This window comes from Harmonia axyridis, chromosome X (assembly GCF_914767665.1).
Source record: "Harmonia axyridis chromosome X, icHarAxyr1.1, whole genome shotgun sequence".
In the NCBI taxonomy this organism is placed as follows: domain Eukaryota; kingdom Metazoa; phylum Arthropoda; class Insecta; order Coleoptera; family Coccinellidae; genus Harmonia; species Harmonia axyridis.
This window is the reverse complement of record NC_059508.1, coordinates 11,373,577-11,401,518: the sequence shown is the minus strand read 5'-3', so window position 1 is coordinate 11,401,518 and position 27,942 is coordinate 11,373,577. Positions and strand designations below refer to the sequence as shown.

General features: G+C 32.9%; 2 protein-coding genes across 7 annotated transcripts; one reads left to right on the top strand and one right to left on the bottom strand.

Moving 5' to 3' along the window:
• Nucleotides 1-16: 16 nt before the first annotated feature.
• Nucleotides 17-20,570, bottom strand: LOC123686366 (nuclear protein MDM1). Of its 5 annotated transcripts, none has more exons than XM_045626434.1 (13): nt 20,525-20,570; nt 10,891-10,993; nt 9,538-9,600; nt 8,353-8,465; nt 5,758-5,962; nt 5,209-5,444; nt 4,286-4,556; nt 4,058-4,228; nt 3,801-3,941; nt 3,110-3,265; nt 2,635-2,865; nt 2,351-2,581; nt 17-1,318 (listed from the first exon to the last, which is right to left on the bottom strand). In XM_045626434.1, the coding sequence occupies exons 1-12, from the start codon at nt 20,528-20,530 to the stop codon at nt 2,457-2,459; spliced, it is 1,821 nt and encodes a 606-aa protein (XP_045482390.1). In that variant the 5' UTR covers nt 20,531-20,570; the 3' UTR covers nt 17-1,318; nt 2,351-2,456. The 5 variants fall into 5 exon arrangements, with proteins under 5 accessions (XP_045482390.1, XP_045482389.1, XP_045482393.1 ...); XM_045626433.1 differs by lacking the exon at nt 20,525-20,570 and adding an exon at nt 14,357-14,598; XM_045626435.1 differs by lacking the exons at nt 3,110-3,265; nt 20,525-20,570 and adding an exon at nt 14,357-14,598 and having other exon boundaries at nt 18-1,318.
• Nucleotides 19,196-27,795, top strand: LOC123686367. Of its 2 annotated transcripts, XM_045626439.1 has the most exons (10): nt 19,196-19,314; nt 19,436-19,662; nt 22,991-23,168; nt 23,449-23,633; nt 24,331-24,531; nt 24,589-24,689; nt 24,997-25,316; nt 25,377-25,522; nt 26,229-26,759; nt 27,151-27,795. In XM_045626439.1, exons 2-10 carry the CDS (start codon nt 19,614-19,616, stop codon nt 27,261-27,263), a joined length of 1,824 nt encoding a protein of 607 aa, XP_045482395.1. In that variant the 5' UTR covers nt 19,196-19,314; nt 19,436-19,613; the 3' UTR covers nt 27,264-27,795. The 2 variants fall into 2 exon arrangements, with proteins under 2 accessions (XP_045482395.1, XP_045482394.1); XM_045626438.1 differs by lacking the exon at nt 19,196-19,314 and having other exon boundaries at nt 19,335-19,662.
• The last annotated feature ends 147 nt before the right edge of the window (nt 27,796-27,942 follow it).

Genomic DNA, 27,942 nt, shown 5'->3' with positions numbered 1-27,942 from the left:
TTTTTAACAGAAACTTTATATATTCATATAATATATGTGTATATATATTCTCTTGAATGAAAATAATAAATAACTCTTAAATACGCAGTGTTTTAGCACAAAATTGGTAGATTTCCTATAGTCCAATATTCGCCAACAACGTTCAAAATACTCTACATATCACATTCATTGCAAGTTTTTTTTTCATTTGAGAGAGCATCCTATTCTACCAATCTTGTTCTGTTTTGAGTAAGGTATACAAGTGCGTTCGATGTACGCTAAAATTAATATAAAATTCAGCATTTAAACACATTTACCTATACGAAGAAGTAAAACAATAATCAACTTTCCCTGTTTTTACAAGGGCTAACAATATTCGATTAAGCTTAGATATTCTAAAAAAATCTGCAAATATTTTCATTCCAGTCAACCCTCTAAAGGCTCTAAGTTGAGGGGTAGGCGAACACATAAAAACAAGAAAATTTTTAAATCGCTGATTTTATCGAGTATCAGACTGAATATACGAGAAGTATAGATTATTAGAAGTGAAAAAATGATTTTAATATCCACATATCGACTGCATGAATCGAACATATAGGTAAAATATAAACAGAGCCATAGCAAGACAGCTAATTAAGAAATTACTCTTGGAGCGAGTATAGGCATTTAAAAAAAAAATAATCAAGGAAGGAGGAAAGAAATTATGACCCTGTCTTGATGTAAAAAGTTTCCTCTCTCTAATCAGTCTGAAAAGGGCGGAACAATATTTTATCAGCATAAACATATTTCAATTCTTCAAATAATTCTATTAGCTATTCTGCAATAAGTCACTTGCTAGTTGCGGTATATAAAAAAGGCAAAGAGACGTTATACGTTGTATCTCTCTATAGCTTGCTATGACCCTGTGGACTTTTCTAATGTTACCCTAATACAAGTGATTAGCACCTTGAAATAATGAATTGAGTATAAACATTCTCTATAGCCCCATCAAAAAAAGGTCTACTCATAGACGGAATCATCTATCTTGGAATATTCCTCGACAGGCAGAATATTATTCCTCTATGGAACCTGATCTCTGTTCTTGTAATAAAACAAGAACACGAAAGGTTTTGTAAAAAAAAATTTCATTACGAAATTTCCACTCCACAAATTGGAATTCGAGTAATTACTTAAATTATTACACCAATTATTCTTCTTGTCAAAAATGAGATGAAGCCATATTTTGCCACTCATTGGGGCGACGACATCTACCTACTAAAATTTTATATTAAGTCCTTGTGTGCTTTCGTCACTTTAGTGATGAAAGTTAACTAAACTACCGGTAGCAGGTGGATCCCAGCTGGAAGGAAAAGATAGTTCAATATCATCGAATATAATGAATTTTCATCAAATACTGGAGAAGTTTCATCAAGTATTGAACAAATTGAAATTTCATCAAATTTAAGGGATTTTCAACGAATATCATCGAATATAATGAATTTTCATCAAATACTGAAGAAGTTTCATCAAGTATTGAAGGATTTTGATGAAATTTCATCGAATTTAAGGAAGTTTCAACAAATATCATCGAATATAATGAATTTTCATCAAATATTGAAGAAGTTTCATCAAGAATAGAAGACTTTCAATGGAATTTCATCAAATTTAAGGAAGTTCCAACAAACATTACGAAAGTTTCATGAAAAACGGTGCAAGGTTCCTAGAAATTCATGTCAATAACGTTTCGTAGAGTTCTGAAGATTTAAGATATAAGCGATTGTCAAATCTTAAAGAAATGTCATCAAATATGAAAGTTGTTTGATCAAATATTAAGTCGAATTTCATCAGCACTAATATTCTGTTAAATATTGCTTTCAAATCATTTAATTCTACATAGGTGTACAACTTTGCTTCCGCCGTTTTTTTTTTCCGAAACTCAATGCTTTATTGTAAAAAATTGGTTATACGTTTACGATTCAAAGTATTGTCCATGAGCAACGTCTGGAGAATACAGTGGGTGGGATAGGACTTCCCATTTCAATGTTTCCAAGAATGTCCTGACCACTTTTGCAACAGGGGGTCGAGCATTGCCATGCTGTAAAATCACTTTATCATGTCTCTCGTTGTATTGTGATGGTGCTCGGCTCAAACGCATTAATTGCGTTCGATAACGATCACCTGTGGTTGTTTCAGTTGGTTTTAATAACTCATAATACACAAATCGACTAATATTTCGATGGCGTTATGTTTACGAATACCTTAGCTTAATGTATGACATCTATGATCTATTTTTTTCGATTATCACTTACCGCTTCAGCCATCTATTGCAAAAAGGCGGAAGCAAAGTTGTACCCCTAATATTATTTACTAGTTTCAATGGAGATTGGATTACCTTTACAGCGATCGCTCTGCTCTGTCCCGAGATTTAACTTCTTCAACTAATCCATATTTGAAGCAATAAAACCAAACTTTAAAAATGTAAGCTGAAAACGACCCACTTAAGATGATTCGCGGCCTGTTTCGATATCAACTAAGGATGGAGGAGCTGATTGGGCTACGGGTAGTGGTTGTTCAGAAGGAGTCCATGCCTTTACTTCACTATGTGGACGACTCACAAGGTCATCTGTTGAAAAATTATTTGAATATGTTTTCACATTAGTAAGTTTTATACTTTACCATCTCTAATATTCTGGGTAACGGTGAAAGTTTTCCCTGTATCTAATGGAACGGTCCAGTTGACTGGATCAGGAGATTTCATCAGAATTTGCTCAGGAGATTTCACTCGGGTTGGTTCTGGTGGTGATTTAACTACAGGTTCAGCATTGTAAATTTGTTCTTCTTTTTCCACGACTGGTTCATCCTCCACCTTTTCTTCCTCATTAGCTGGCTCAGCTTTGACTGTGTCAGCTAAATCAAAAGAAATAACTCTTTGTACTTTTTAAGGGTGATGAGATAAGTGCAAAATTAAAATTTTTTGTGTTCCATTATTGAATTTGAAAGAGCTTTCCTAATTCTATATACTATATAGGTGTAGTTTTTTCTAGAAATAATCATATCGGAATTGCGCGACATTTCAATGATTTCGTTGCATACAAATACGTACATACAGGATGAAAACTCTGTGTGTGCCAAAAGTCGTGTGTATTCTTACCTCCAGAAAGTCCTTGTCTTACGTCTTTAGTGCATACTTTTGACTTAGATGATTCTAATGAATTTTTTGTATTTGCTTTGGCCAATATATCGTCTTCATTTTTTGATGTAACCGAACTAGATTTAGATCGGGATGAGGCTGTTGTGTTCAAGGACGCTAAAACAGCGGAAGAATGGTTACAAGTATGAAAGCAAGCATCCAGTTTCACATAAAGACCTCGCAAATGCTTCATAAGCCAATCAAACCACTTGATACTCTGGTATTAATTGAATAGTATGTCCAAGAATCCATTTTGAAGCAGCACCTCTAGGGTTTCACATTGGAAACAAAGATTTAGGAATACTTAATCGACAATTGGAATAAATAGGAGTAGAAAGCAAGAGGTTCTGTTTCAAATGGAATCTGAGATGTTTCACGAAACCATCATGCAACCATAGAAAGAATTATCGTTTGGTACTTGAAAATTGACTGGTAGATATTCGAAATGGAAAATTAACAAAATCCAAAGCTACGCACCAGATAATTCCCTCCAAATAGTGTGTCGAAATCTATAAGAATGCAGAAAAAACTGAAATACCAAAACGTTTTAAACCAGTGAAAAAGTTTTTAAATGTGAAATTCGTAAAGTGATAAAGCCAAAAAGCAGACCTCACGAGTCTTGGCACACACTTTGTCCATGCTCATTGCTTACAAGGTCTTTGTTTTCTGCTGGATGAATGTCCATTTGGAGTTGGCTTCCTCTCTTTCACTATGGCAGACCTGGATTGCCTCTTTGGCGACTTCTTCTCTCCAGTCGACTCAGTAGTTGTAGGTCCTACTGATTGAGATCGTACTGAAAATAGAAGCATCTATGACTCACATATTCAGTTTTTATCAATTATACGAGAACACATTAGTGAAAACTTGAGAAGAAATGTTGAGTCATATGTATATATATTTCTCTATTACCGTTTCTAGGACTTTTCGATGTTCTCTGATGGCTTCGTTTCAAAGAAGAAGATTTCATTGGTGAGATTTTTTTCGGGCTGTTTTTGGTGGATCCCCTAGAATCGTCATCTTTCCTTGGTATTGTCGGCTCTAATTTCTCCCTAGTTGGTGAAAGTATCAAACCGTCGAACTCTTAAAGAACGAAAAAACGATCATTTTTTGTTGTAAATTGATATTCGGTTGTCTTACCAGATCCCCCGGTGGTTCTTTCCAAATGATGCTTAACTATATCTCGAATGAGTCTTGCCGAGTTCTCAGCATTTCTATCTGCCTTTGTTGGTGAGCTGCGTTTATTATTGTCTTCATCCTTTTCTCGTTTGGAGAAACTCTTGTGTGGCACTGAAGCTAGCGATAGAGCTGATAAGGAACTTCTACGAGATACTTGATCCCACAATTCAACTTGCTTATGGAAAATATCATTGAACTTGTCATTGGTGACGTCACTACCCCAACCTCGACTCTGCATTCAATGGTTAAAACTTGTTATTACGATAATTGTTCGTCAAAATCATAATACGATATTATGGTTTTAGCGTCTGTCAAGGAAAATTATATCACGGCATGCAGAAAATTATTCAATCCTGAAAAAGTATCTCCTCAAACGCGACTCGAACCCACAATTTCCGAATTACTAGTACAGTGCTTCGGTTGATCGGAAGACTCAGAAACCTGAATCATGCTGAAGTACCTATATGTCGACGACGTTAGAGAAAATGTAAAATGGAATCGTTTCCAACAAATTAAACCTCTCTAAAACCATTGCGGATTATATAGTTTGTAAGGTTTACAATACTACTAACATTTGATTCTGGGAAAAGCGGTTTCTCGTATGCGGTTGGAACTTTCAACTTCTTCGGTAGCTCAGTTAGAGGAGCACTGGAATAGTGATTCTAAGGTAGCGGGTTCGAGTCCCGTTCGAGGAGGTACTTTTTTTTAAATTGAAAAATTGTCTGCATGCCGTAATATTATTTTCCTTACAAAATCATATTGTTTTGATATGAATGTATCAATGAAAATGCATCCTGGCATTCCTTTCGAAATATATTTTGTGATGGTTCAGACTGATATTAGATTAGAAAAATTTTTTGCCGTGTTTTACATATATGACTTACCCTGTATTCCACAGCCTTCTTTCTTAATTCTACTACTTCCCTATACCAGGAATCATTAGTATTGTCCCCATTGACAAAAGAAGAGCCTGGACCATCAGGCTCGTCTTTATTAGGACAAGGTTTTTTCAAGGGGAATTTCCCTTCAGAGTACAACTCTGAGAATGGTCGAAATTTCTTCTTATATTCGGTATTGAATTCTTCCGGTTTCTCATCGAATAGGGGCTCTAACTCACTAGCTGAGGAAAATCGATATGTCAGGATTCAGAATGTCCAGTTATTTCAACATCGAAGACAGAGACGCAAGAATGCTTACTTATTTAGAGGTGGAAAATATTAAAAATGGTAGGAAATCACATAGATCAAAGGTTTGTTGTATTCAGTTAGAAATATGAGAGAAGTAGGTGAACCGTTTTAGAGAAGTATCGGTGTATTGAGTTGTTGAATTTTTTTTTCAGAATTTTGAATCGTGCTTTCCTCTGAAGGCAACAAAGGTGCGGATTTTTATTTGTGACTAATTCTATTGAGTGGCACTTAAACATTGTAATTTACCATTTCCAATATCTATTCGTTTCCTATGTATTATAGCATTTGCTGAAGGTTTCAGAGCACCCAACGATTTCGATTTCCTAGGGGAGTCAGAAGTGCAACCGGCTGCATCTCTTCTAGATATGTGTCCACTTGGCCATGCAAACTGAAATCTATATTCAGTACTTATTTTAGAAATTGCCTTCCTCAAAAGGCTTGACTCGCGATCCTGTAAAATTAAATTTTGATCAAAATGATTACAAACCAACAACACATCTTTTTTGGCCCACTAACTCAATATATTTCCTCCTATTATCAACCTTTTCAACAATCAAAACAGTGAGTATATGTTGGAAATGGAACATTTCAATAAAACTATAAATTCTAGCGACTGCTATCTTCTTCACTCCTTATTATCATTGAAACAGTTTATTCATCGAAATTTTTCATTCAGTTCATTAAATTCTCTAGAAAACAACAATATATAAAATATAAAAGAATCATTCCAAAGGAATCAAAGTATAAAGTACGTGCAACCAAAACACAACATATAAAGCATAAAGCAATGTGCATATATCGAAAGCATATATTAAAAAAATCATACAAATTATCTGCTTTAAATCAATGAGAGCAAAGCATAAACTATAAAGAATATATTACTGAGATCAAGAGAATTATAAATGTTTGGTTTAAAAAATGTTATTCTTAAAGAAATTACCTTCTGTGAAATTCACGGTTTCAATATGACATTACCCAGTATGTAAGGGAGTAAGTGTGAAAAATTTCAGGGGGTAAAAAAATATAACATTTGGCTATAAGTATAACTTTCATTCGCAAATGATACGAGGTGTTAAACACTGACTACCTATATATTATTCTCAATTTTTGAAAAGAAAAAAATATGAGATATCTAGAATTCAAAATCATTTTTGAATTCCTCGTTCATTTTGTGACAGAAAATATCTCATGTTCGCGTCATTACTAGACAAAATATCAAAGAAATAAAAATTTCGCAAAAAAATTAAACAAAATTCATATATTTTTCAGTTTGAAATATCTAAGTGGTGTACCATTTTTTTCTCAAAAATAACTACCTATTGGTACCCACCAAATTTTTTGAATATCTCGACCGGTTTCAGAGCAATAAATGTCAGTTTTTAATGAAAATATTAATGCATTTGCAAAAAAAAAGTTATAAATCGAACTGTCATTATTTTATCATGCATAATAATCTCCTGAAGTTTGTCGCACAGTTCATCCTTCAAATTTAACTATCTCGAATTCCAAGAACGAATATGTTTCATAGAATCTGCTCCGGATTGTTTAAATCATTCCATTTTCTCAATAAATTATACGTACAATTAAATCTTATCTAATAAATGAAGAGCGCTTTTAACTTTATTGGTATCCATTCAAGTCAACACATCCATCATTGATATCTTGTCACCGCGCTAACTTATTGGTGTTAATCTTTCTGAGAGGCAGTTCTCACACTCCTTGTGAGTCAGATGTTGAACGAATTTTCATTCAAGAACTTCTCACAGCATTACTACCATTAGTCATCGATACTGTTATTGATAATCTCACTTTAATAAAAAAAAATGCTACTTACCAAAGTGAACTGAGACATGTTACTTGGATTCTGCAATTTTTTAACTTGATTCGAATGGATATTGATCGTTCACTTCGGTTAACATTGATAGTCAAGACTGATTTCATGCGGAACCTCTTCAGTGGTACCTAGCATTTGGTAAAATGAGATTATACGTGCTTACCATAGCCTACTTATTATATGGATAGCCGGTTTTACGGCCTTAGATCAAAGAGATCAGAATTCGACGGTTTTGAAGTTGCTAACAATCGAGCATCGCGGAGATTATTATCATATCCTTTATCTTCTAACACTTAAGCATCTTAATGGGGTGGTTTTTCTCCACTATGAAATCAATCTAGTCTTAAATTGGTGCTTGTTACCGTAATAGGTTATTCAATAAATTGTTCAATCTCTCTTAAATTATTCAGTTCCTAAAGTTCTAAGCCATAAGGATGTCATTAGTTGGAATAATATGTCAACACATCAAAATGCACCCATAATTGATTTATTTGATTCATTAACGTTTCTATTAAAAAAAATGTCAACAGTCGTAATTGTACTTCGATTTCCAGAATGTTTAGATTAATAAAAGTCGATAAGTCGAGTATTCTACTCATCCATCACTATGTAAGCTTCAAATTAATACGATTAGCGAATCTATTGGAGTTACAAATTAACCTAATCTGCTCAGAAATGTGGATATACTTCTATGCTAAGAAAGATATTGAAGAGGTATTGAGTGATGTTCGAAAAAATACTGAAAAACCCCGGTCCCATACTCCTACAGTTTCTCAGCCATGCTGAACTCACTTTCGTAGTATAAATTATTCAAATTTCGTAGTGGAAAAACCTACGTTATTTTATATTCAAAACTACCTAATTGTGATTCTACTCTCATAGTTCCATAGACTACCGAATTTTTTTTTGGTAAGAACATGCCAACAATAATGATTCGGACAATAATTAAGTACATAAATAACTATTTTAAGACAAGAAATACACTTGCACAAAATTTTGGAACTTACCCTGAATCTGGGCTCTGCTTTATTTTCTTTTTTAGAAGTGAAAAACTCGTTATGTCTGTAGGCTATATCTGGATATTTCTTTCTGCGTGGCATTGCTGGCTCCACTATTCGCACTAAACACATATCAAAATGTAGCCTTAAAGTTTTTTTTTCAACTGATTCTCAACATTCTCTCAGCCATTCGACAGATGTTCAAATTTCGTTTTTCCTACCAACACAACTGATTTTGATCATTTCTGTCATTTTCGTGTTAAAATATTTATATCCCTATCATCTATCACATATCACACAATATTTTTCTAGGCCCTATATGTATATTGACAAAATTTCAACCGAATATCGAATACTTTGACAATTTTTTTTTAATGTGTCCTTATTTTACAGCTACATTTCAATTCCATCGAATTGCTGTTTTTCGCGTTCTTTCAATATAAACAGTCAAATGCGCCATAATTGGTTATCGCCTAATTCTGAAAAGAAACACCCTCTGTGTCTGGGGAATCTAAAAATTTCAGAGTAATTTGCAATTAATGAGATCTTGAATATCTGATGGTTGGTCAACCTTCCAGAAAACTCAATCCACTTCTCAGATTATTACCCCTTCAACACACACATGTTTTTTCAACATTTGCTATAAGACTAGTCCAGAATCTGCCTCCTACCTTTTTTCAGGGGATTATTCATTCTACCAGCCATAATTCCTCAACCCATTTCAACGAACAAATATTCCACACCTTCATACCTTTCGAACAAAGTACACAATTGAAAATCAATATATTCAATGATTGTCGGAATTTTCTCCATTGAGAACAATTATAGATATAATCTTCTACATGATTTCATGCTAATATAAGTGTAAAATGCAACTATTACTTCATTGAATAATCACAAAGTTTAATTCTTGATTATAAGCAATCGCGATATTGGAGAAATGATAAAAACAATGTTGTTAGGCATCTCAAATTTCATTAAAACCCGAATGGCCTACAAGAGGTTGTTGGGTCAGAAAAAAAAGTATTTTTATAATTACGAAATTTGGTTTCGATTTAAAACTAGATGATGAATCCCTAATATAATATGTAATGCTTATTAATGGGAGAATATATCTTATATTTGTAAGCATTTTTGCGTCGATAAAATTGAAACATCTATCTGCAATCTAACAGTTAGGGTTCTAACACTTACTATCGTTGTTGATGTTTTCTTCTCGAGGTTTTGATGTGTGGCATACATCATTCATAATATCACCTGAAAATGATCGAATTGAGAACTAACTCCTTTTCAACTTTTACTATAGAAAAAATATTTCATTTTTATTTTGTTTCCTCTTCGAAAAATTGAGCATTCATATATTATTTAATAATATTTTCATGGACACAATTGAAAACATAAAGCTAAAAAAAGGAACTGACGGATCCATGTTATTTTCCAATGAAATTTCACACCAACTTTCAAAAGCATATAAAAATTATAAGGGCATACTTGAAACGTCGAGTTTTTCCCTTTCGATAAAACCCATTATACAGGGTTAGAACTAATTAGAGATGAGTGTGTTAGTATGAACAGATCTAAAATATCTCAAATGGTTCTCGAAAGATATCTTTAAAAAAACTAAAAATTGAGATTTTTTTTTCTTTATAACTCATTTGTTTCTGGAGATAACTTCACGAAATTCGGTTTGTTGCCATTATTCAATATAGAGTTTCTAATGGTGTCTTCAGATTTTTTGTTTTCCATTGTTTCAGAGACGCGATAGTCAATTTTATGTTTTTAATGGCATTCCCACGAATATTTTCAGAAAGGCATATAATATTTTGTCGAGGTTATACCGTAATTTTTCAACTGTATCGATTATGTTGGACCATGGTGTGGCACTTAAAGCTTTTCATTTTAAATCTGGTAAATGTTCGCTAATTACCGATCACTTTTTTGTATATAATAAAAAAAACGTTAATTTCTTGAATAAGGTATATTGAAGAAATTAATGGTTTCATATGAAACATTTGCTGCATTGTTCACTACCAAATTTAGACTATGCGCCGATCATGGAACGTAAAATCTGCATCTCCGAAATGTTTTTTCGTTGACAATAACTTGAATTACGTAATGAGTAGCTCGATTTGCCACCCCCTGGGTGTGACGCCCATGTTCGGTGCACATTTTGCACGTCTGCTTAAGACCGGCCTGCAAATGAACACTAATTATGATTATACAATCCAGACGTTGTTGACGTTGAGATTCATTTCTCTTGGAAAACTGTTTAACTGACACCAATTTATGTAAGAGGAACGTTCTTCATTCAGATTAGTCCATTTTTTATGGAACCGATGTTTTTATAGAAATTTACAAAATTCACTGAAATATGTGAATGTATATTATTTTTTCGAAAAACTATTTGTTGAACATTTTTCGTCTTATTTTCGAATAAGACTTCAGAGATATAGGTAGGTAATTGAGATAAAGCATAAATCACTCTGGTCCCTTTTTTATCTACCGAGAAATTTTTTAGTGTCATGTTATAAATTCCATTCAACTTACTAGAAGGTGGAACTGCATTAGATTGTGGTGCCTTCCTCACTACTTCCTGTCTTGGCCCTGTATACTCGTGCCAACGATAAGTACTCCTATATTCGGAGTGTAACTGAAAAGAAAACATCATTTCAGACATTCCTTAAATATTTCATAAAAAAAAAATAAGAATATCATAAAAAGTTTATTGTTTTCACGATAATCGATCTAATATTCAAAATTAAACAGATCCAGATGAATTGAGAGTAAGATAATTCTAGTTAATCCATTTCATGATAAAGTATCGTTGATTTATTTTATTTGTACAGGGTGTCCCAAATTCGATGATCACTGAAAGCAACTCGTGAACTATAAGATTCAGAGAAAAAAATCTTCAAGGAACACAAATTTACTTTTATAAGTACTTAGTAACTCTTTTTCATCGATATTAAATGACAGTTATTCTATTTCCACTTCTTAATTATATAAATTAAAATTGTTTTGCTTCACCGTAGCTCCTTCAGAATTGACATTTTATCATTTGACTGTGTTTTAATATGAATTTCGGTGAAGATCGAGTCAATGCAATACTTGAAACTCGTTTTCAGTTTTTTTTTATTTCTTATAAATGAAGTACAACTTATTTAACATATTTGGTTGTGAGTGAGGTATCTAAAATACTTTTTCAAGATACAGAACCTTTCGAAAGATATTTGAAATACTGGTAATTTTCAGTCGAAAAATAAATGTACCTAAGGTATAGATAATAATTCAGATACTCTAAAATATCTATATACTTTTTTCCACAGCCCTGTGTATCAATTATAGAACAAATCGAAAATGGTCATAAATATATGCATTGCGTGTTTGAGCTGAGAGAAACCAAATTCTGAGGAAAAAATCCAAAATATGATAAACTACTCCATTACCATCAAGCTGTGCAAAACATCGATTTATGATTGTTCTGGTTAATGGAAGGTAAATTTCGTATATTTTAGGGTGACTTAGTTTCGTCGCCAAGGGTTCCAGAATACAAGTAAAAACCTATCACTAAACCAGACATATTTGGAGAGTATAAAAAATTCAAATATTTCAATAATAAAATCATCCATCAGTATCAAATTGATATATTATATTACGCCAAGTAAAATGGACGTGTTCGAATTTCTATATCGTTCTCCTATTTGTATTCTGAATATGAATAATAGTTGTTTAACTGGATGTACCAGGAATTTGATGATTCAAGACCTAGAAGATATGAGTGCCTCTCAGATCTGCGGTTTGAGTAGCTTGAATTCCTGGTAAACTTTCATGCATGACATGGGCAGATAAAAAGTTCCTGGTTGTATCAACCGTTCCAGTACCTTAACAGAAAGAGCAGTACCTTGAAAATGGAGCTTTCGTCTTCATCTATCACGACAAAAAATTATAACTTACATAAGCACTGACGTGCATTCAGGAGCTTGTTTGTTTGTATTCAAATAAATTTTTCACAAAATTAAATCTGACATTAAATGAAAACATAGAAATACGTTGAAGAAGGAAAAAGCATACGAAAATGATTAATGTATACTTGAAAGAATCAATTTTTTTCTTGTCGACGTACTGGTGAAAATTTCCAGGTGAAAATTGTTTCTATTTGCAAGAGAGTTTAAATTTTCAGGATTGGTTCAGAGTCTGAATATCTCAGTTTAGTCAATTAATGGGCATCATTTCAAGTTTCCGGAGTTCTACTTACATGAAATGTTATTTTCTCAATAATATACCTTAACGATCGATTTGGCATCTTGTAAGTAGTTTCGAAATTGTGAAGGAAAAAAAAATTCGTGAAAGTCGTGTTAGCAATTCTTTGAAAATTTGTAAAATTCAATAAAAACATCGATTTACGCTGTGACATAAAAATTTCAACGGAAAATGTTCTTCATCCTTTATTTGGTTCCGATTATAATGGCAAATATCGAAAGAATAAAAGTATAGATAAACATGCATTTATTAATTCTTTATATTTTGACGTTTCCAAAAACGTGATGAACGTGCAAGAAAGTATCTTGCAATTGAGTATTTGTATTCTGAAGTTTTTAGAGTTGTCTTTATTCAGCCTTCTTCAGAAAGCTGAATAGAGTCTCTTCTAGTGTAATTTCTAGTTCCTAATGACAGCAACAATGCTTTTTTTCCCATTCCGAAAAATTTAATGAATAAGGACTAAAAATAGTGATTACCTCATATGAATCGATGATCTCTAGCTGAAAATAAAGCGTATTAACTTTTGAACTGATCGTTGAAACGGTATAGACCCGTCTTTCTGTAGAAACCCTTAGTGGAAATTAGTGGGTATCAAGGAGATGCAAATTCAATCGATAGTAGACTGACCTTAAACTGAACTGTCCGAAAAGAAGCCTAAAAACGTTTATTCATCTCTCATTAAAATTCAACGAAACAAAGCTCTTTATTTCATTAATCGTATAACTAGTTAAATAGTTGAATTCACTTTCAAGAGTGAACATCGATAAGAAATGTTATATTGTGCAGATAACAAGAAATCCATCATGAAAATGCAAAAGCTATTAAATACAGCGAGGTTTTATTGGTTTTATTCAGATGGGTTGTTCTTGTTCATCCTTTTAAAAACCAGATTACTGGTCGGCAGTAGAAGTACAATAAAAACCTATTCCTACGTTCTCGTTATTATCGCTTGCTATTTTCATCATCTTTTTTTTTAAACCAGATTTGGTTCACTGCATTCATTCTCGATTATCGCTTATTTCACTCAGCACTTTCCTAAAGATTACAGTGTAGTTTTATATACAATATCGAACACTGAACCACTCTAAAGCACCTTCCATACAATGATTTGATTCTGCACTAATAAGCAAATAAAAGCAATCAGATGTATCTTTAGGTATCCTATTTCAATTTATTCATCATTCACATTTCATCACGTAGATACATTTTGTAATAGTCAATATTTGGAAAGAAATACTATTCTATGTTTTCACTCAAACAAGAACATATAAATACTATCAAAGTTTTTTTTTCGATAAGTCATCTCAAATTTCCAAAACGAACAATTTGGATGACTAACTCAAAAGGCTAGGCAAAAGCATCAGTTTGAATTAAGGAATAAACAAATGTTTCCACATCACACCTATAGAAAAAAGTGCAGAATAGTATATCGATTTGCCAAAACTGCAATCCAACAAAATATTCTGCAGTGGCGAGATCAGTTAGGTTATTTAGGAAGGGTGGTTTCATACTGTCAACAAATATTATTACGAAGGTTAAAACTGCGTTGATTTTAGTTACCTATAATTTTATTATGATTTTTTTGGTGTATTGGTTATCTTGTATGTTGCTGTAATATTTTTCAGTTTGATTCAAACGAAACAAAACAATTGTATACAGTTGACACACCAGTCTCCCAGCTGATTTCCGGTATATTCATTGATAATTCCACCTGTTTTTTCCTCGACAAAAAGTTGAAAAAAAAAAGGTTTACCTTATCCACTGGCATCGAGGGGCAGGCTCTGCAAAGATTCCAAAATGAACCAATCATGAGGTCTGGATATTACACACTTGGAAATACTCAGAAAACTGGCTTGAGAGCCATACACTGATTTAAAAAATTTTAGGCTATTTCACACGGAAGCAGATACTGATAGATACTCGTTGAAGGTGATTGGAATTATGAATAAAATCCTAAGGGTTCAGCATGCACAACCCCACGCCTTATATGTGATATCTATTGCTTACTAGCACTTCATTGCGCACACGAAATCAATATTAGAGCGCTTGCTCCTTTACTATGCGCTGAAGGTTTTTTCACCCTTAAACCCTTAACCTTACCTAAGGGTACATTGAAGCCGATTCCGGTTTCCTACTTCCGTAAATTGGTCAAATATAAAACATGAAACATAATGAAATATTTCACAAAATTAGATCAACCAGAAATTGATTTTGTAAGAGTGGCGACACTTAAAACATAATGAATTGAAAGAGCTGAAGTTAAGGGGATTCTATACAACCTTTCAAGTGGTATTGAATAGGGAAGTTTGAGCTTTCTAACTGCATTTAAATGGGACATTCATTAGGGAATTCATTAATGATTCTCGTAGTACAGTGTGGCCCATTTAAAGGAGACATTCGTTTATGTTTATGACCCAATTTTAAGATGCTATTCACTATACTCTTCTTGTTGATTCAAACGCATACCTGAGTAATTCGACATACAATTGTTGAACTTAGACTAGAAAACAATAAAAATATTTCATTTCGAAAACTTTTCATGGACCCAAAAGTTCCTGTTTCCTATTTTTACATTGTTATTGGATACATTTCAAATTATCACCTATATTCTGTAATTTCTCCTGAAATGTGTGAAAATAAAAGAAATTGAAAAAGTTCAGCGCACTTTTCAAATACGAATTAGGCCAATTGAAAAGTCCCCGGTCTGATGCACAGATGACGGTGCTAGTATTAAATCCATATGATTTTTAGTTAGTAGCAACCTTCAAACGATACGTTTACAGCAATCCGACCATTAGTTTGTGAGATATTACGTTGTGAGTGTAGCTACTTTTGTTATTTGAAAAAAGATGGAAAAAAAAGATTTCGTGTGCTGATGAAATATTGCTTTTGAAGAGAAAAATACAGTTGAAGCAAAATCTTAGCTTGATGAAGAATTTTCCAGGAAAATCAACCATCATTGATTGGTATGCTAAGTTTAAACATGGTGAAATGAGCACCGAAGACAGCGAACGCAGTGGACGCCCAAAAGAGGCTGTCACCGACAAAAAATCACAAAAAAAAATTCATAAGATAATTTTGAATTACCGTAGTGTGAAGTTGATCGACATAACAGACATTGTGAAGATATCATCTGAACGTAGACATCATATCTTTCACGAATATTTGTATATGAGAAAGTTGTGTGCAAAATGGGTGCCGCGCGAGCTCACAATCGATCAAAGGCAACAACGTGTTAATGATTCTGAGCAGTGCAATAAACCTGAATTTTTGCGTCAATATATGACAAAGGATAAAACATGGTTCCATCATTTCACTCCGGAGTCTAATCGACAGTCAGCTGAGTGGACTGCACGATGAACCAAATCCAAAGCGAAGCAAAACACAACAGTCAGCTGACCAGGTTATGGCATCAGTATTCTGGGATGCGCAAGGTATAATATTCATTGATTACCTCCAAAAGAGCAGACCATCAACAACGATCATTATACAGCATTATTGGATCGTTTAAAGGATGAAATCTTTAAAAAATGGTTCTATTTGAAGAAAAACAGTTGCTGTTTCTTTCAATCAATGAAAGCAATGGCAAAATTGCATGAATTGGGCTTCGAATTGCTTCCGCATCCACCGTATTCGCCAGATCTGGCCCCCAGCGACTTTTTCCTGTTCTCAGACCTCAAAAGAATGCTCGCTGGAAAGAAATTTAGCGCCAATGAAGAAGTAATCGCCGAAACTGAGGCCTATTTTGAAACGAAAGACAAATCGTACTACAAAAATGGTATAGAAAAGTTGGAAGATCGCTATAACCGCTGTATCGCCCTCGAAGGCAACTATGTTGAATAATAAAACTGAATTTTGCCAAAAAATGTGTTTTACTATGGTAAACCGGGGACTTTTCAATTGGCCTGTTACCTATGCCTTTATAATCGGCACCAAATCACCGATGAAGAACATTTTACATTGAAATTTGTCCATTAGAGATCAAACCGATGTTTTTATTGAAACTAACAAGTTTTCAAACGGAGATTGTTGTTAAAAAATCGCGCAGTAGCTCCTTACTTCACACCAGTGCTTTTGCTTTATTATTTTCAAAAATAAACATTTGGAATGGTTCCACATGAAAGAAAATGAGAATTCACATCTTGTTTGAAGCACGAAAATGCCTTTTTTCAACTAACATCGCTTCCTATAACAATAACAAAGGACCCCGCACGTTTAGTACGGAAAATGGCTTTCCGTGAATTTGGCTGAATTTTTGAAATGTTGTAGTTCTTGATGAACTGATCAGAAAAGTCCTTAGCCACAAAGCTCAAAAATGGACAGTTTTCGAGATATGGAGCTTTGAAAATGGATTTTTTGCAATTTTTGGGGTTTTTGCTCATCAATCGGGGAGCTCTCATTTCTGGTTTTGATGGAATTTGGATGTTCGGCGGCCAGAACCTGACTGAGAAATGATCTACCTTGGTTATATAAGGCACCGCCATCGATAATTTTTTATACACTGCTCCACATTGGCTATGAAATGAGATATAAAATCCAAGATCTTCCATACATCTTTTCAAGCCACAAGATGACGCCAGAATAATTCACATGACCGAGAAAAGACATATTGTGAGATTTTTTTTAAGACAGGCCATAATATCTGAATCCTCATATATCTGATGTCCAATAATATCAAATATGTTAGCCGAAATGTTCATAACCAGGCATCGCGAGCTGTCATGGGGGAAAATGGGAAAATCATAATCATATTTCCTCAGGGATTACAATTGTGATCACTATTGATCTCATTCACATATGATATGTGATTTGTTTCTCACAAATCTCGATAATCTGACAATGGGGTGCCAAGACATTTTCCTTGGAATGTCTCGAAATTGATGATAGCATCTCACAGACAAACGAATCCGTGAAAATGTCTGCAGTTTTGATGCAATATAGTACTATACGGGTAGAATATAGAAGTCCAAGTGTTGGAAGCTAACTATGAATGGAACATCCGATATTAACCCACGAATTCTTGAAAATAATTTTTTTTTTCTATGAACTTTTTGAACTTCACACATACGAATGAATACTATCTAATAATATGATCGTTGGCTAAATGAATGAGTAGATCAATCAAAAACAATATAATAATGAGAGTGACATTCATAATAATAATAACAATAATGATAATAAACAAAAAACAATTTGAAATTATATTAGCAATCGCAAGAAATCATTTAGAATATTATGAATCGAATCGAGGGCAAAATTATCATTATTGTTATTATTATTATGAATGTTATTCTCATTATTATATTGTTTTTGATTGATATACTCATTCATTTTGCCAACGATCATATTATTAGATAATATTCATTCGTATGTGTGAAGTTCAAAAAGTTCATAGAAAAAAAAAATTATTTTCAAGAATTCGTGGGTTAATATCGGAAGTTCCATTCATAGTTAGCTTCCAACACTTGGACTTCTATATTCTACCCAGATAGTACTATATTGTATCAAAACTGCAGACATTTCCACGGATTCGTTTGTCTGTGAGATGCTATCATCAATTTCGAGACATTCTGAGGAAAATGTCTTGGCACCCCATTGTCAGATTATCGAGAGTTGTGAGAAACAAATCACATATCATATGTAAATGACATCAATAGTGATCACAATTGTTATCCCTGAGGATATATGATTATGATTTTCCCATTTTCCCCCATTACAGCTAGCGGTGCCTGGTTATGAACATTTTGGCTAACATATTTGATATTATTGGACATCAGATATATGAGGATTTAGTTATTATGGTCTCTCTTAAAAAAATCTCACAATATGTCGTTTCTCGGTCATGTGAATTATTCTGTGTGGCATGAAAAGATGTATGGAAGATCTTGGATTTTGTATCTCATTTCATAGCCAATGTGGAGTAGTGTATAAAAAATTATCGATGGCGGTGCCTTATATAACCAAGGTAGATCATTTCTCAGTCGGGTTCTGGCCGCCGAACATCCAAATTCCATCAAAACCAGAAATGAGAGCTCCCCGATTGATGAGCAAAAACCCCAAAAATTGCAAAAAATCCATTTTCAAAGCTCCATATCTCGAAAACTGTCCATTTTTGAGCTTTGTGGCTACGGACTTTTCTAATCAGTTCATCAAGAACTACAACATATCAAAAATTCAGCCAAATTCACGGAAAGCCATTTCTCGTACTAAACGTGCGGGGTCCTTTATACATAAATCGATCTTTAATAGAGTTAGAAATCCTCCACCTTGAACATAATGTAATGAGAGTTCTAGTTGATAGTAAACAATAATTATAGGTGTAACTTCTTAGAATTGGGTATGTAATGAACAAACTACATTATGTTCTTAAATTGTCGTTAAATAACAACATATTGTTTTCTGCAAACATCTCGCGTTTGAGATGATATGTCAAATTTAATTAAAGAAACGAATATCATTCTTAAGTATGCTCAACTTAAGTCACATAAATGGAAATGTTCGAGGTGTGCCAGATGTTCATTGGAAATCAACGCTCCTTCGTGCAGTATGCCCATGCATACTTATAAAGCTCACATCTACGTGTGTACCTGGCTTAAGATTGAAGATCTCTCATATTCTATTTTTTACTGACGTTACGGTTAGAGATTTCAATGCTGATCTGAGAAAGCAACCTCGAAGATTAATGTGCGCTTGCGCCCGAAGCTTAGTACGGTCAGTACACTTTGTAAACTTATTCTATTGTAAAGTTTCATTCATAATTTAAGAAGGACCGGTTCATTCAGGTGCTTCGTTTCTTCTTCCTCTTATCTGTTTAATGTTACCTGCATTCCAGACCCCATAGGGGAGAGTTGTTCGCTACAATTGTATCAGCCTACTACGGAGTATCAGTAACTTGTCCATTTTTATTACCACCGTCGGTAAAATGATTTTCGATTGAAACTTGACTTTGAGTGGTTCCTCAGTTATTTACTATATTAATTTTCCGAAAATTGTGCCTGTTAAAACGAAAAATGGGTTTTGTGCGAACTGTCATCTGTGTTTTCTTTATTTATTTTGCAGGTGAGTCCTTGTTTATTTATATGACTAATGTTTATTTTTTTTTTTTTTTCAAAATTTGCGGTTTTTCCACAATTATAAATTTGTCAACAAATCTAATTCAATTAATTGTTTATGCATTACTATTTTAATTTATAATGCATAGTTGACATTTATCGTGAATTAATTGCCAAAAATATTGTTTTTCTCTTCAAATTAATGCTTACAATCAGAAATATCCAACTTAAATCATACAATTTTAAGAATACAGCTCTACATTTTCATTTGCTTTGTTCATTTCGAAATTGTTGAATCTAATCCAATTATTTCTATCTATTCTATATTATTTTTTGAATATGATAATATTTTTGAATTTTTTTCGATAAATCATGAAAATGTATAATTCTTGAGCGGGTTTAGTCCATGCAGAAAAATATAAATTTTCGCTGATGAACCATATATCTCTGATAGGATAATTCCAATTCTCTTTGATATATATGAATCAGAATTAACAGAACCCTTTCAAGAAATAAAAACCCTTCAATTCTTATTCTAATTTAGTAACAATAATCAACTTTCTGAAGTTATGAAAAGAATGAGATAACGATAAGAATCTCAGTTGAAAACAATGAAGTTATTGCAACTCATTTCCGGAAAAAAAATGATATTGTACATGCTCTGTAAATTCTTACATTACTGTTCATGCATTTTATAATTCATTAAAAATATACCGCAAAGATTATAACGGTGATAATCTGTAACAGCATTATGTAGGTACTATCAGATTCATTTAATTAGAACTACAATGTTGCGGAAAACGATACACATAATAAAATAACATACTTCGTGTAGAGACAATTAGAGTCGAATAGAATTAAGGACTTACTTCCATATCATTTATTTTCGTAAATACTCATTTACTCATATTAGGACCAAGTTCAATACACTTAACGTTGAATTACATACATATACCTACTGGATGGAGTTCAAACATTATTCTATTACATTTAATTCAATAGTAATAAGATAATACGTACGTAGTAAAGACATCAGAACCTTGGATTATGTATTTGCCAGCTGACTACTTTGTACAATTGTAATTTATGTATATCATTGATGTGTGATTTATTTTCGCGCTTTCTTCAGAAAGAAAAGTATTTTTTCCTTGAAAATTGAAAAATACACTAAATTTCAGAAGATTAAAAAAAATGTTCACTTTAATTTCAATATCTCAGATTTTGATGAATTTTTATGCGGTTGAAGGAAGTTTATCAATGTAGAGAGTTGTCCATAAATTCAGCTTTGTAACTTCAATATCAAGAAAAGAGAAAACAGAAATTTACGAGAAGAAAAAAGAATGATTGACGCAGCATTATTTTCTAAAATATCTGTGAATTCAAATCTAACCGAAAATGAAATAAATAAGTTTGAAAGTATCACATAATTCTTTGTATTAATAATTGTATGTCACTTTGCAGGTTAATTAAGTTATTGTATCCTATACATTGTGTCCATAAAGTATGGAACAATAATCTAATATACAGGGTGAATTACTTTCGAGTAATGACGTCAACGTTATTTTTTTTAAATGGAACACCCCCATTTTGTCTCAATTTTCCGATTACTCTAGCTGAGCTGATTCCAAAAATGTATCATATGTTGATTCCAGTTGGTACAGGGTGGACTAAAACACAATAGTTTAGTGTGTGCTCATAAAGTAACGCGTAACATTCTTCATTAGTTAAATTAACAATATTATCAAAAATACTTATTGTCTAGCGGCAATTGAATTGAATGAAACACGCTTTAGTTTGTTTCTTTTTAGATTAATAAAATGAGCTGATTCCAAACATGTTTGGTACTTGTGGTCTAGCAGACAGAATATGAAAGAAATTATTTCTTATTTTTATACATTTTTATTAATCTAAAAATGTAACAAACTACAGGGTATAACATTCAAACCAATTGCCGCTAGACAATAAGTATTTTTGATAATATTGTTAATTTAACTAATAAAGAATGTTAGGCGTTACTTTATGAGCACACACAAAACTATTGTATTTTGGCCCACCCTGTACCAATTGGAATCAACATGTGATACATTTTTGGAATCAGCTCAGCTAGAGTAATCGGAAAATTGAGACAAAATGGGGAAGTTCTATAAAAAAAAAGACGGTGACGTCATTACTAGAAAGTAATTCACCCTCTATATTAGATTATTATTTTAAAATACGGTAAATTAAAATAAAAAATCGACGTGTTTCAGGATTATTTCTTAATATGCTCTGTTCAGCTAAAAATGAATTCCTTCCATACTTTACGCCTAGTCTAGAATCTCCTGACTTCACCTCAGTGCTTCGCTCAATTTTTTTCAATGTATCCAATTTTTATTAGGTCATGGTTGATGATCTATCCATTCTGATCGAATTCAGATAAAAAATTAACATTTCTCTCTAATTCTAATAATTTGAACAACATTATTCTACCTGATCAAGCTCATGTTATTAAAATCTCCAAGTTCTGTACTTCCTAACGCACTTAAGGCTTCACAGGATATGGGAAAACAGGACAATTCCGTTTTCGACCACAAAACGGAAGAGAAGAAGTTCGTCAAAATAATGTGCCCATATCAAGTTTTGTGAATTGGTATCACGTTTCATGGTGCTTATATTGTTAACACGATCCCTTCATATGTTCTTTTTACGCGTGATGAACACATTACAGGGACATTCGCTTCAGATACTAAATATGAGTCTTGAAAGGAACCACCCTAATTCTTAAAACACCTTTATATGATCAATTTACGATTTCATCGAAATTTTAATAGCGAGATGTTTTCTCAATAAAACAGTTACTTCCTCTATCAAAATCAAGGTGATTCTAATCTTCTGATCATTGGAATTCCCATGCAAGTAATTATATATATATTCCGGAAATGATAAGTTGATTTTGTTCAGAAAAATGTGTGTTCGTTCGATATAATCGCTTTAGTTTTTTTTTATTTATCCGAAAAAAATCAAATGACGAATGGACCAGAATCATAAGACTCGACTCGAGAATCTCTCCTGTATTAGTCATTCATTAATAATTCATAAGAATGTAAAAGGCTCCTTTCCACTTATAACAATGGAGATAACGATTATAGTTAACATTTCCTTTTTTCTATTGAAATCGATCTTTTTTTAGGACGAAAATATTATCTTTAACAACTTATCTTATATCTCGTTACTTTCACAATTTATTTGGACAATAATACCGCAAGATCAATGAATTTAATTGAACTATCAAAATATTTTGAGAATGTTTTGGTTAGAAATAAATGAATCTACTAATTGATTTTTCCATTCATCAGGAAGATCTGCAGACGGTTCCTGCTATTTTCAACAGGAATTTCAAGGAGAGTATGTGATGCAGAGTGCAGTCATTGGACCAAATGTACAGTATGCTACGCTCAAAATAAACGCAACAACTGTAGGAATTTGGGGCCATTGTCATAAGAGAATAGGAAATAATTACCTTCTCAGAATGAGGTATTTCTTCTATTATATAAAACAATATTAAGTATGAAAGCTTTTAGAGTGCATTCACAGGAAATAACTGTATTCAGTTGATAATTTTGCGTTACAATATGAAAAATTGTACAACTAGTAAAAAAACTCAATTTAATTCCAATCTTTCTCTTGAAAATCGTTCCTAAGTGAATTTTAGGACCTAATAAATGAACAATAATTGTGTATAATACTTCAAAAGTATCATTCTAATAATAATATTTTCTTTCGTACTTTATAAATTGTATAAATTGATTTTTAGTCATGGAGAAACAAGTTGTATTCGATGCTTCCACCTGAAATTAAGATCCTCCAATGTATTAGAAATGATTACTAGTCAAAATTCAGTGTCGAAATGTCATATTGTTAGTGAAGAACAAGCTGAAAATACCTGTCCTACAGAACAAAGTTTGAGATCTGGAAATGTAACTGAAATACTTTTATTCAGTAAGTATATCACTATAGTTTATAAATATTACAGGTATTTGAGTCTGAAAGCTGTAATGAACTCAAAAATAATAAACCAAAAAGTGTACCTCGATTGAGCCATTCGTGTTCGTGAAGAGTTTCATACGTTTATTGAAGAAAAAAATGTTTACAAGGCTTCAATTCAATGTTTTCCGTTTCGGTTTCACAATTCCTCGAATGCTTCTACGTTTTCTGAAATATTTCTTAGAATTCTGGTTCTGTAAATTACCCACCTGCATGAAAGTAATTGTCTGGCCGAAAACTAGGGCCTACAGGTGCTCATTTATTGCTTTCTGAAGAGGTTTCATGCCAAAAGCAGGTAGCTGATTTATAACACTAAAAATCAACTCATTATTACAAAATATACCATACTACCTGAAGCTGCTTACACACTTGAACGGAACAGAATGATTATGTTATATAATGCCACAATTCAAAGCTCTCTGGGGTTCACCTTTAGCCCAATTTAGTACGGAATATCCACTCGAGCGAGTTTTTACAGGTTAGGTGAGGTTAGGTTGGCACTGAATGAACAATTTATCACCTTATTCTTGATCTGATCATACATTTTGGTTTATTATGGCATATCAGAGAAAAAAATGACTAAATTCACTTAATGAGTTTAAAAGGATTATTTAAAATTGAAGTTTTGCATTTGAACATTTATTCCTTTCAGAAACAAAAGATGTACACGAAATGCAAACAACACGAAAGTACTGCCCATTGGATGGAAAATACTCTGTGATTTATAGAAATAGAAACGTAAGATCTTCGAAAAAAATTGAATGCTTGGGTCTGGATTCCACTATAGATTCATGTCCATCAGGTTCCACATTAAATATAAGGCTAAAAGGATGCAATGAAGGAGAAATAAGCGGTTAGTTATTGCAAATCAATATTTCAAAACGAAAATTATTATTTATTCTCCCAACAGAATTCAAATTTGAATGTTTGGGCAGCTGGAATGGTATGAGACAAGAGAATTTTATTATTTTTGTGGACAGTAGGCAGCACAAACCCAGATACAGGTGTGCGGTAAGTATCCCAAGTTTTTCGTTATTTTTGGTTTATTATTTCCAACTAGTTAGGACCTGCGAGAAATACCATCTTCAAATGAGGATATTTTCTTACACTTCCATCTGATATTAATGAAACTAGACCTAAAACATGCTCCAAGCTGAATATAATCTACATGTTATCTAGCCACAAAATCCATTCAGCGTGAAGATCAGATTTTTTCATTTCATAACTCGCTTTTTATTGAAAACTCATTGAATTTGGAATATTCAATGAATGAATTTTGAAAAGTTTTCAAGTTCGAATAAAATGTAAAATTATTTAGGTTTACGAAAGAGAACAAAGAACTGGTCGTATCTACATGGCACTGAGCAACGATTCAACTTGCAATACCGATCTTCACAATGCAACTAGTGGTTTCGAAACTTTTCTTCTTCAACCCAAGCCAGCTACTCCTTGGCCTGTTGATATCCGGTCAAGTACCTGCAATTTTCCCGATTGGATGCAAGGAAAATGGGAACAAATCAGAGTGAATAAAGATACACTGGTTTACCAAGATCACTCTTCCTTCAAGACGTACACTATAAAATGTGCTGCTTCACACCAATCCGAAAACAAGTATTTAGTATTCAGCAGGAGTCAATGGTAAGAGCTCTATAATGACTATTGAACTTTTCGTTTAGACCTATGAATCTTTTCTTACAGCAACGAAGAACATTACAGTTGTTTGTGGGTCCATAAGAGATCAAGTAACATACTGGAATTCCAAATCAGTACCAAATCTAGTCATCTAAATCACAATTTATGCCATGAATCTTATTTCTTAGATGATGCCTGGATAACCCAAGGAAGTAAGTTGGATATTTCTCATCTAGATTCTCCTACAGATTGACCCTGAGAAACCTTTACATTTTAAAATGAAAATGCAAAACATTATCAATGAAATATTACCGTTTCAAAGAGATCCACGTCTATACGAATCACTTCTTTAAAATCAACCAAATTACAAGCTTTATGTTAAAAAACTTACTACTTCGAATGTCTCCAAAAAATCATCGCACAAGTTGAGATCGGGAGACCAAAAGGGCCACGCCACCTTCTTCAAAAAAGAACTAATCATCAAGTTTCTACTTGATAGTTTACCCTTGCCCATTATATACAGCTTTGTTGATTAACTGTCATTTTTTGTTAAAATGGATCTATCGTAAGAATTAGAGCATCAGATTCATCGTGGAAAAGAACTTTCTTCTGCATTCAGATCCTTTTAACTTCTGGACACACAAGCTCTTGTACGGATGAAAATCGAGATCAGTTTCAAAATTTTTCTGCCAGAATCACGTCTCATATGTATTGCAATTGAAGGCCCATATTTGCTCTCCGGTATCAGCACCACACAATGGTTCTTTCTTCATAAAGTGGCTCATGTTTCTAAAACACATTGAGAAGCTACCAAATGTGGATTCACTAAGCTACAGTCCCATAAAAATTATATGGGTTGCTCGTGGTCACTCTTCTAAAGCCTTAGTTTCAAGATTTGATTATTTATTTTCTTCTTAGGAACCGTACCCATAACAACTGGTGATGTGCCCAGAATGTGTCCAATTGCTGGAGAATATACCGGTGTTATTCCAGATTCCGAATCTGAACTTTGTGCAAATCTGCGTTCAGATTGTAACACAGAAGTAATGTATTACCAAGTTTCAAGTTGTGTAACAGGAGAACTGTACGAAGAAAGAGAATACGTATGTCTTGGACATTGGGTCGAAGGAGATCTTCTTTACACATACACCAAACGTATGGATGTTGCTGCTGGTACCTATGAATGTTTCGTAGGCAGTATCACTCCTAAGCAAGAGGTGTACATCAAAGAAGCTGGTACTTTCTGTCAGAGAGACATTGATCCGATCAAAAATGGTATGCAACTTATCAAAAATGATGTTGTCACTTGTCATGAGAAAATGCCAGTTTTTAACGTGACAGAAGAAAGTCCCAGGATCTCTTTTGAACAAACAACGAGTAGAAGAACTACAGAAGCTACTACCACCACTGTTAGACTTACCAAAAGTACTAGGAAACCTTGGAACTTTGGTAAGTTATTCCTTCATTCATTCATATATCTATATACAATTTCATATAAATTTAAGTGATGCCTGCAGGGAATAACATTCCTCCTTCAAAGAAATCCAAGAACCTGCAGTTAAAAATTTAAAAAAAACTGATAATAGCGATCAAACATATAGGTACTTAATCAAAAAACTTTGAGAAATATTTAGTAATGAATGGTTCTTCTACAAAGCCCTCAGCTGGTCACCTTTTTTATTGGTATCGTGAAAAAATTACATGAATAGGAATTTGAACAAGCGCACAGAAGCTCCTGACTTCACGTCAGTGCTTTTCTCTGTTTTGGTAGATTTATATTGATAACGATTATCTCAAATAATCTAACTCTTTGTATTCCTAACACATAGATTTTTTCCAGATAATAACATGGCAGACGTACCTGAAAATAAGGAGAAACACAATAATGCCAATATTTCCAAAATTATGGTTCTGTTATATATATGTACAATCAGTTTATTATACCACCTTTAGGATATCCAGCATGTCTTGAGTCTATGTTGAACTTTCGTGAGAATTACCGCGAGTAGAAAAAGAAATTGCCTCTGGTTTGGTTATTTCCGAATTAATCAAGATGAATCATTCTTCGTGCAATATATATATTCATCATTGGAGATAAAGACCAAACAGAGCTGTGCTAAGACTTCTCAGAAACACGTTTCAAAGAGAGGAAAGAAAATCCATTTCGTACTTAAATATTCTTCGAAATATTAATTCTCCATTCTCTAAAGTTACTATTTTCTTGCCAAAAAGGTTGTGTTTTTTAAGTTTGAATGATGGTGTAGTTCCCTCTGAGAATCTTTTTCTCATTGTGTCTCAAAGACAAAATATTTTGCTCATTAACTGTGATTGTTCCATTATAGGAACATATTAATCTAGCTATATAAAGAATTTTCAACTATCTCTACTTTTAATTTAATATTATGTGAATTAAGTAAATTATTGTATATAAATTCAATTATGATTTATATTTTCTGTAGATACAATATATTATTATTTAAACGTTTATTTTTTCAGTGTTTTATTTAATTCCCTCAGATACTTAGATGTAACAAATTTTGAAATAAAAAAATCAAATTTCCATTAAGAGGTAAGAAATTTATTTATCACTTAATAATCTTATTTTATCCAGACTCATATGAATAGACTATTC

Coding starts and splice junctions, on each gene's coding strand:
- LOC123686366 (XM_045626433.1), bottom strand. CDS start 14,413: ATGATTGGTTCATTTTGGAATCTTTGCAGAGCCTGCCCCTCGATGCCA. Junction 3,266..3,800: donor CAGCAGAAAACAAAGACCTT/GTAAGCAATGAG, acceptor CCGCTGTTTTAG/CGTCCTTGAACACAACAGCC. Junction 2,582..2,634: donor TACCCAGAATATTAGAGATG/GTAAAGTATAAA, acceptor ATTTTTCAACAG/ATGACCTTGTGAGTCGTCCA.
- LOC123686367 (XM_045626439.1), top strand. CDS start 19,614: ATGGGTTTTGTGCGAACTGTCATCTGTGTTTTCTTTATTTATTTTGCA. Junction 23,634..24,330: donor AACTGAAATACTTTTATTCA/GTAAGTATATCA, acceptor TATTCCTTTCAG/AAACAAAAGATGTACACGAA. Junction 25,317..25,376: donor GTATTCAGCAGGAGTCAATG/GTAAGAGCTCTA, acceptor CTTTTCTTACAG/CAACGAAGAACATTACAGTT.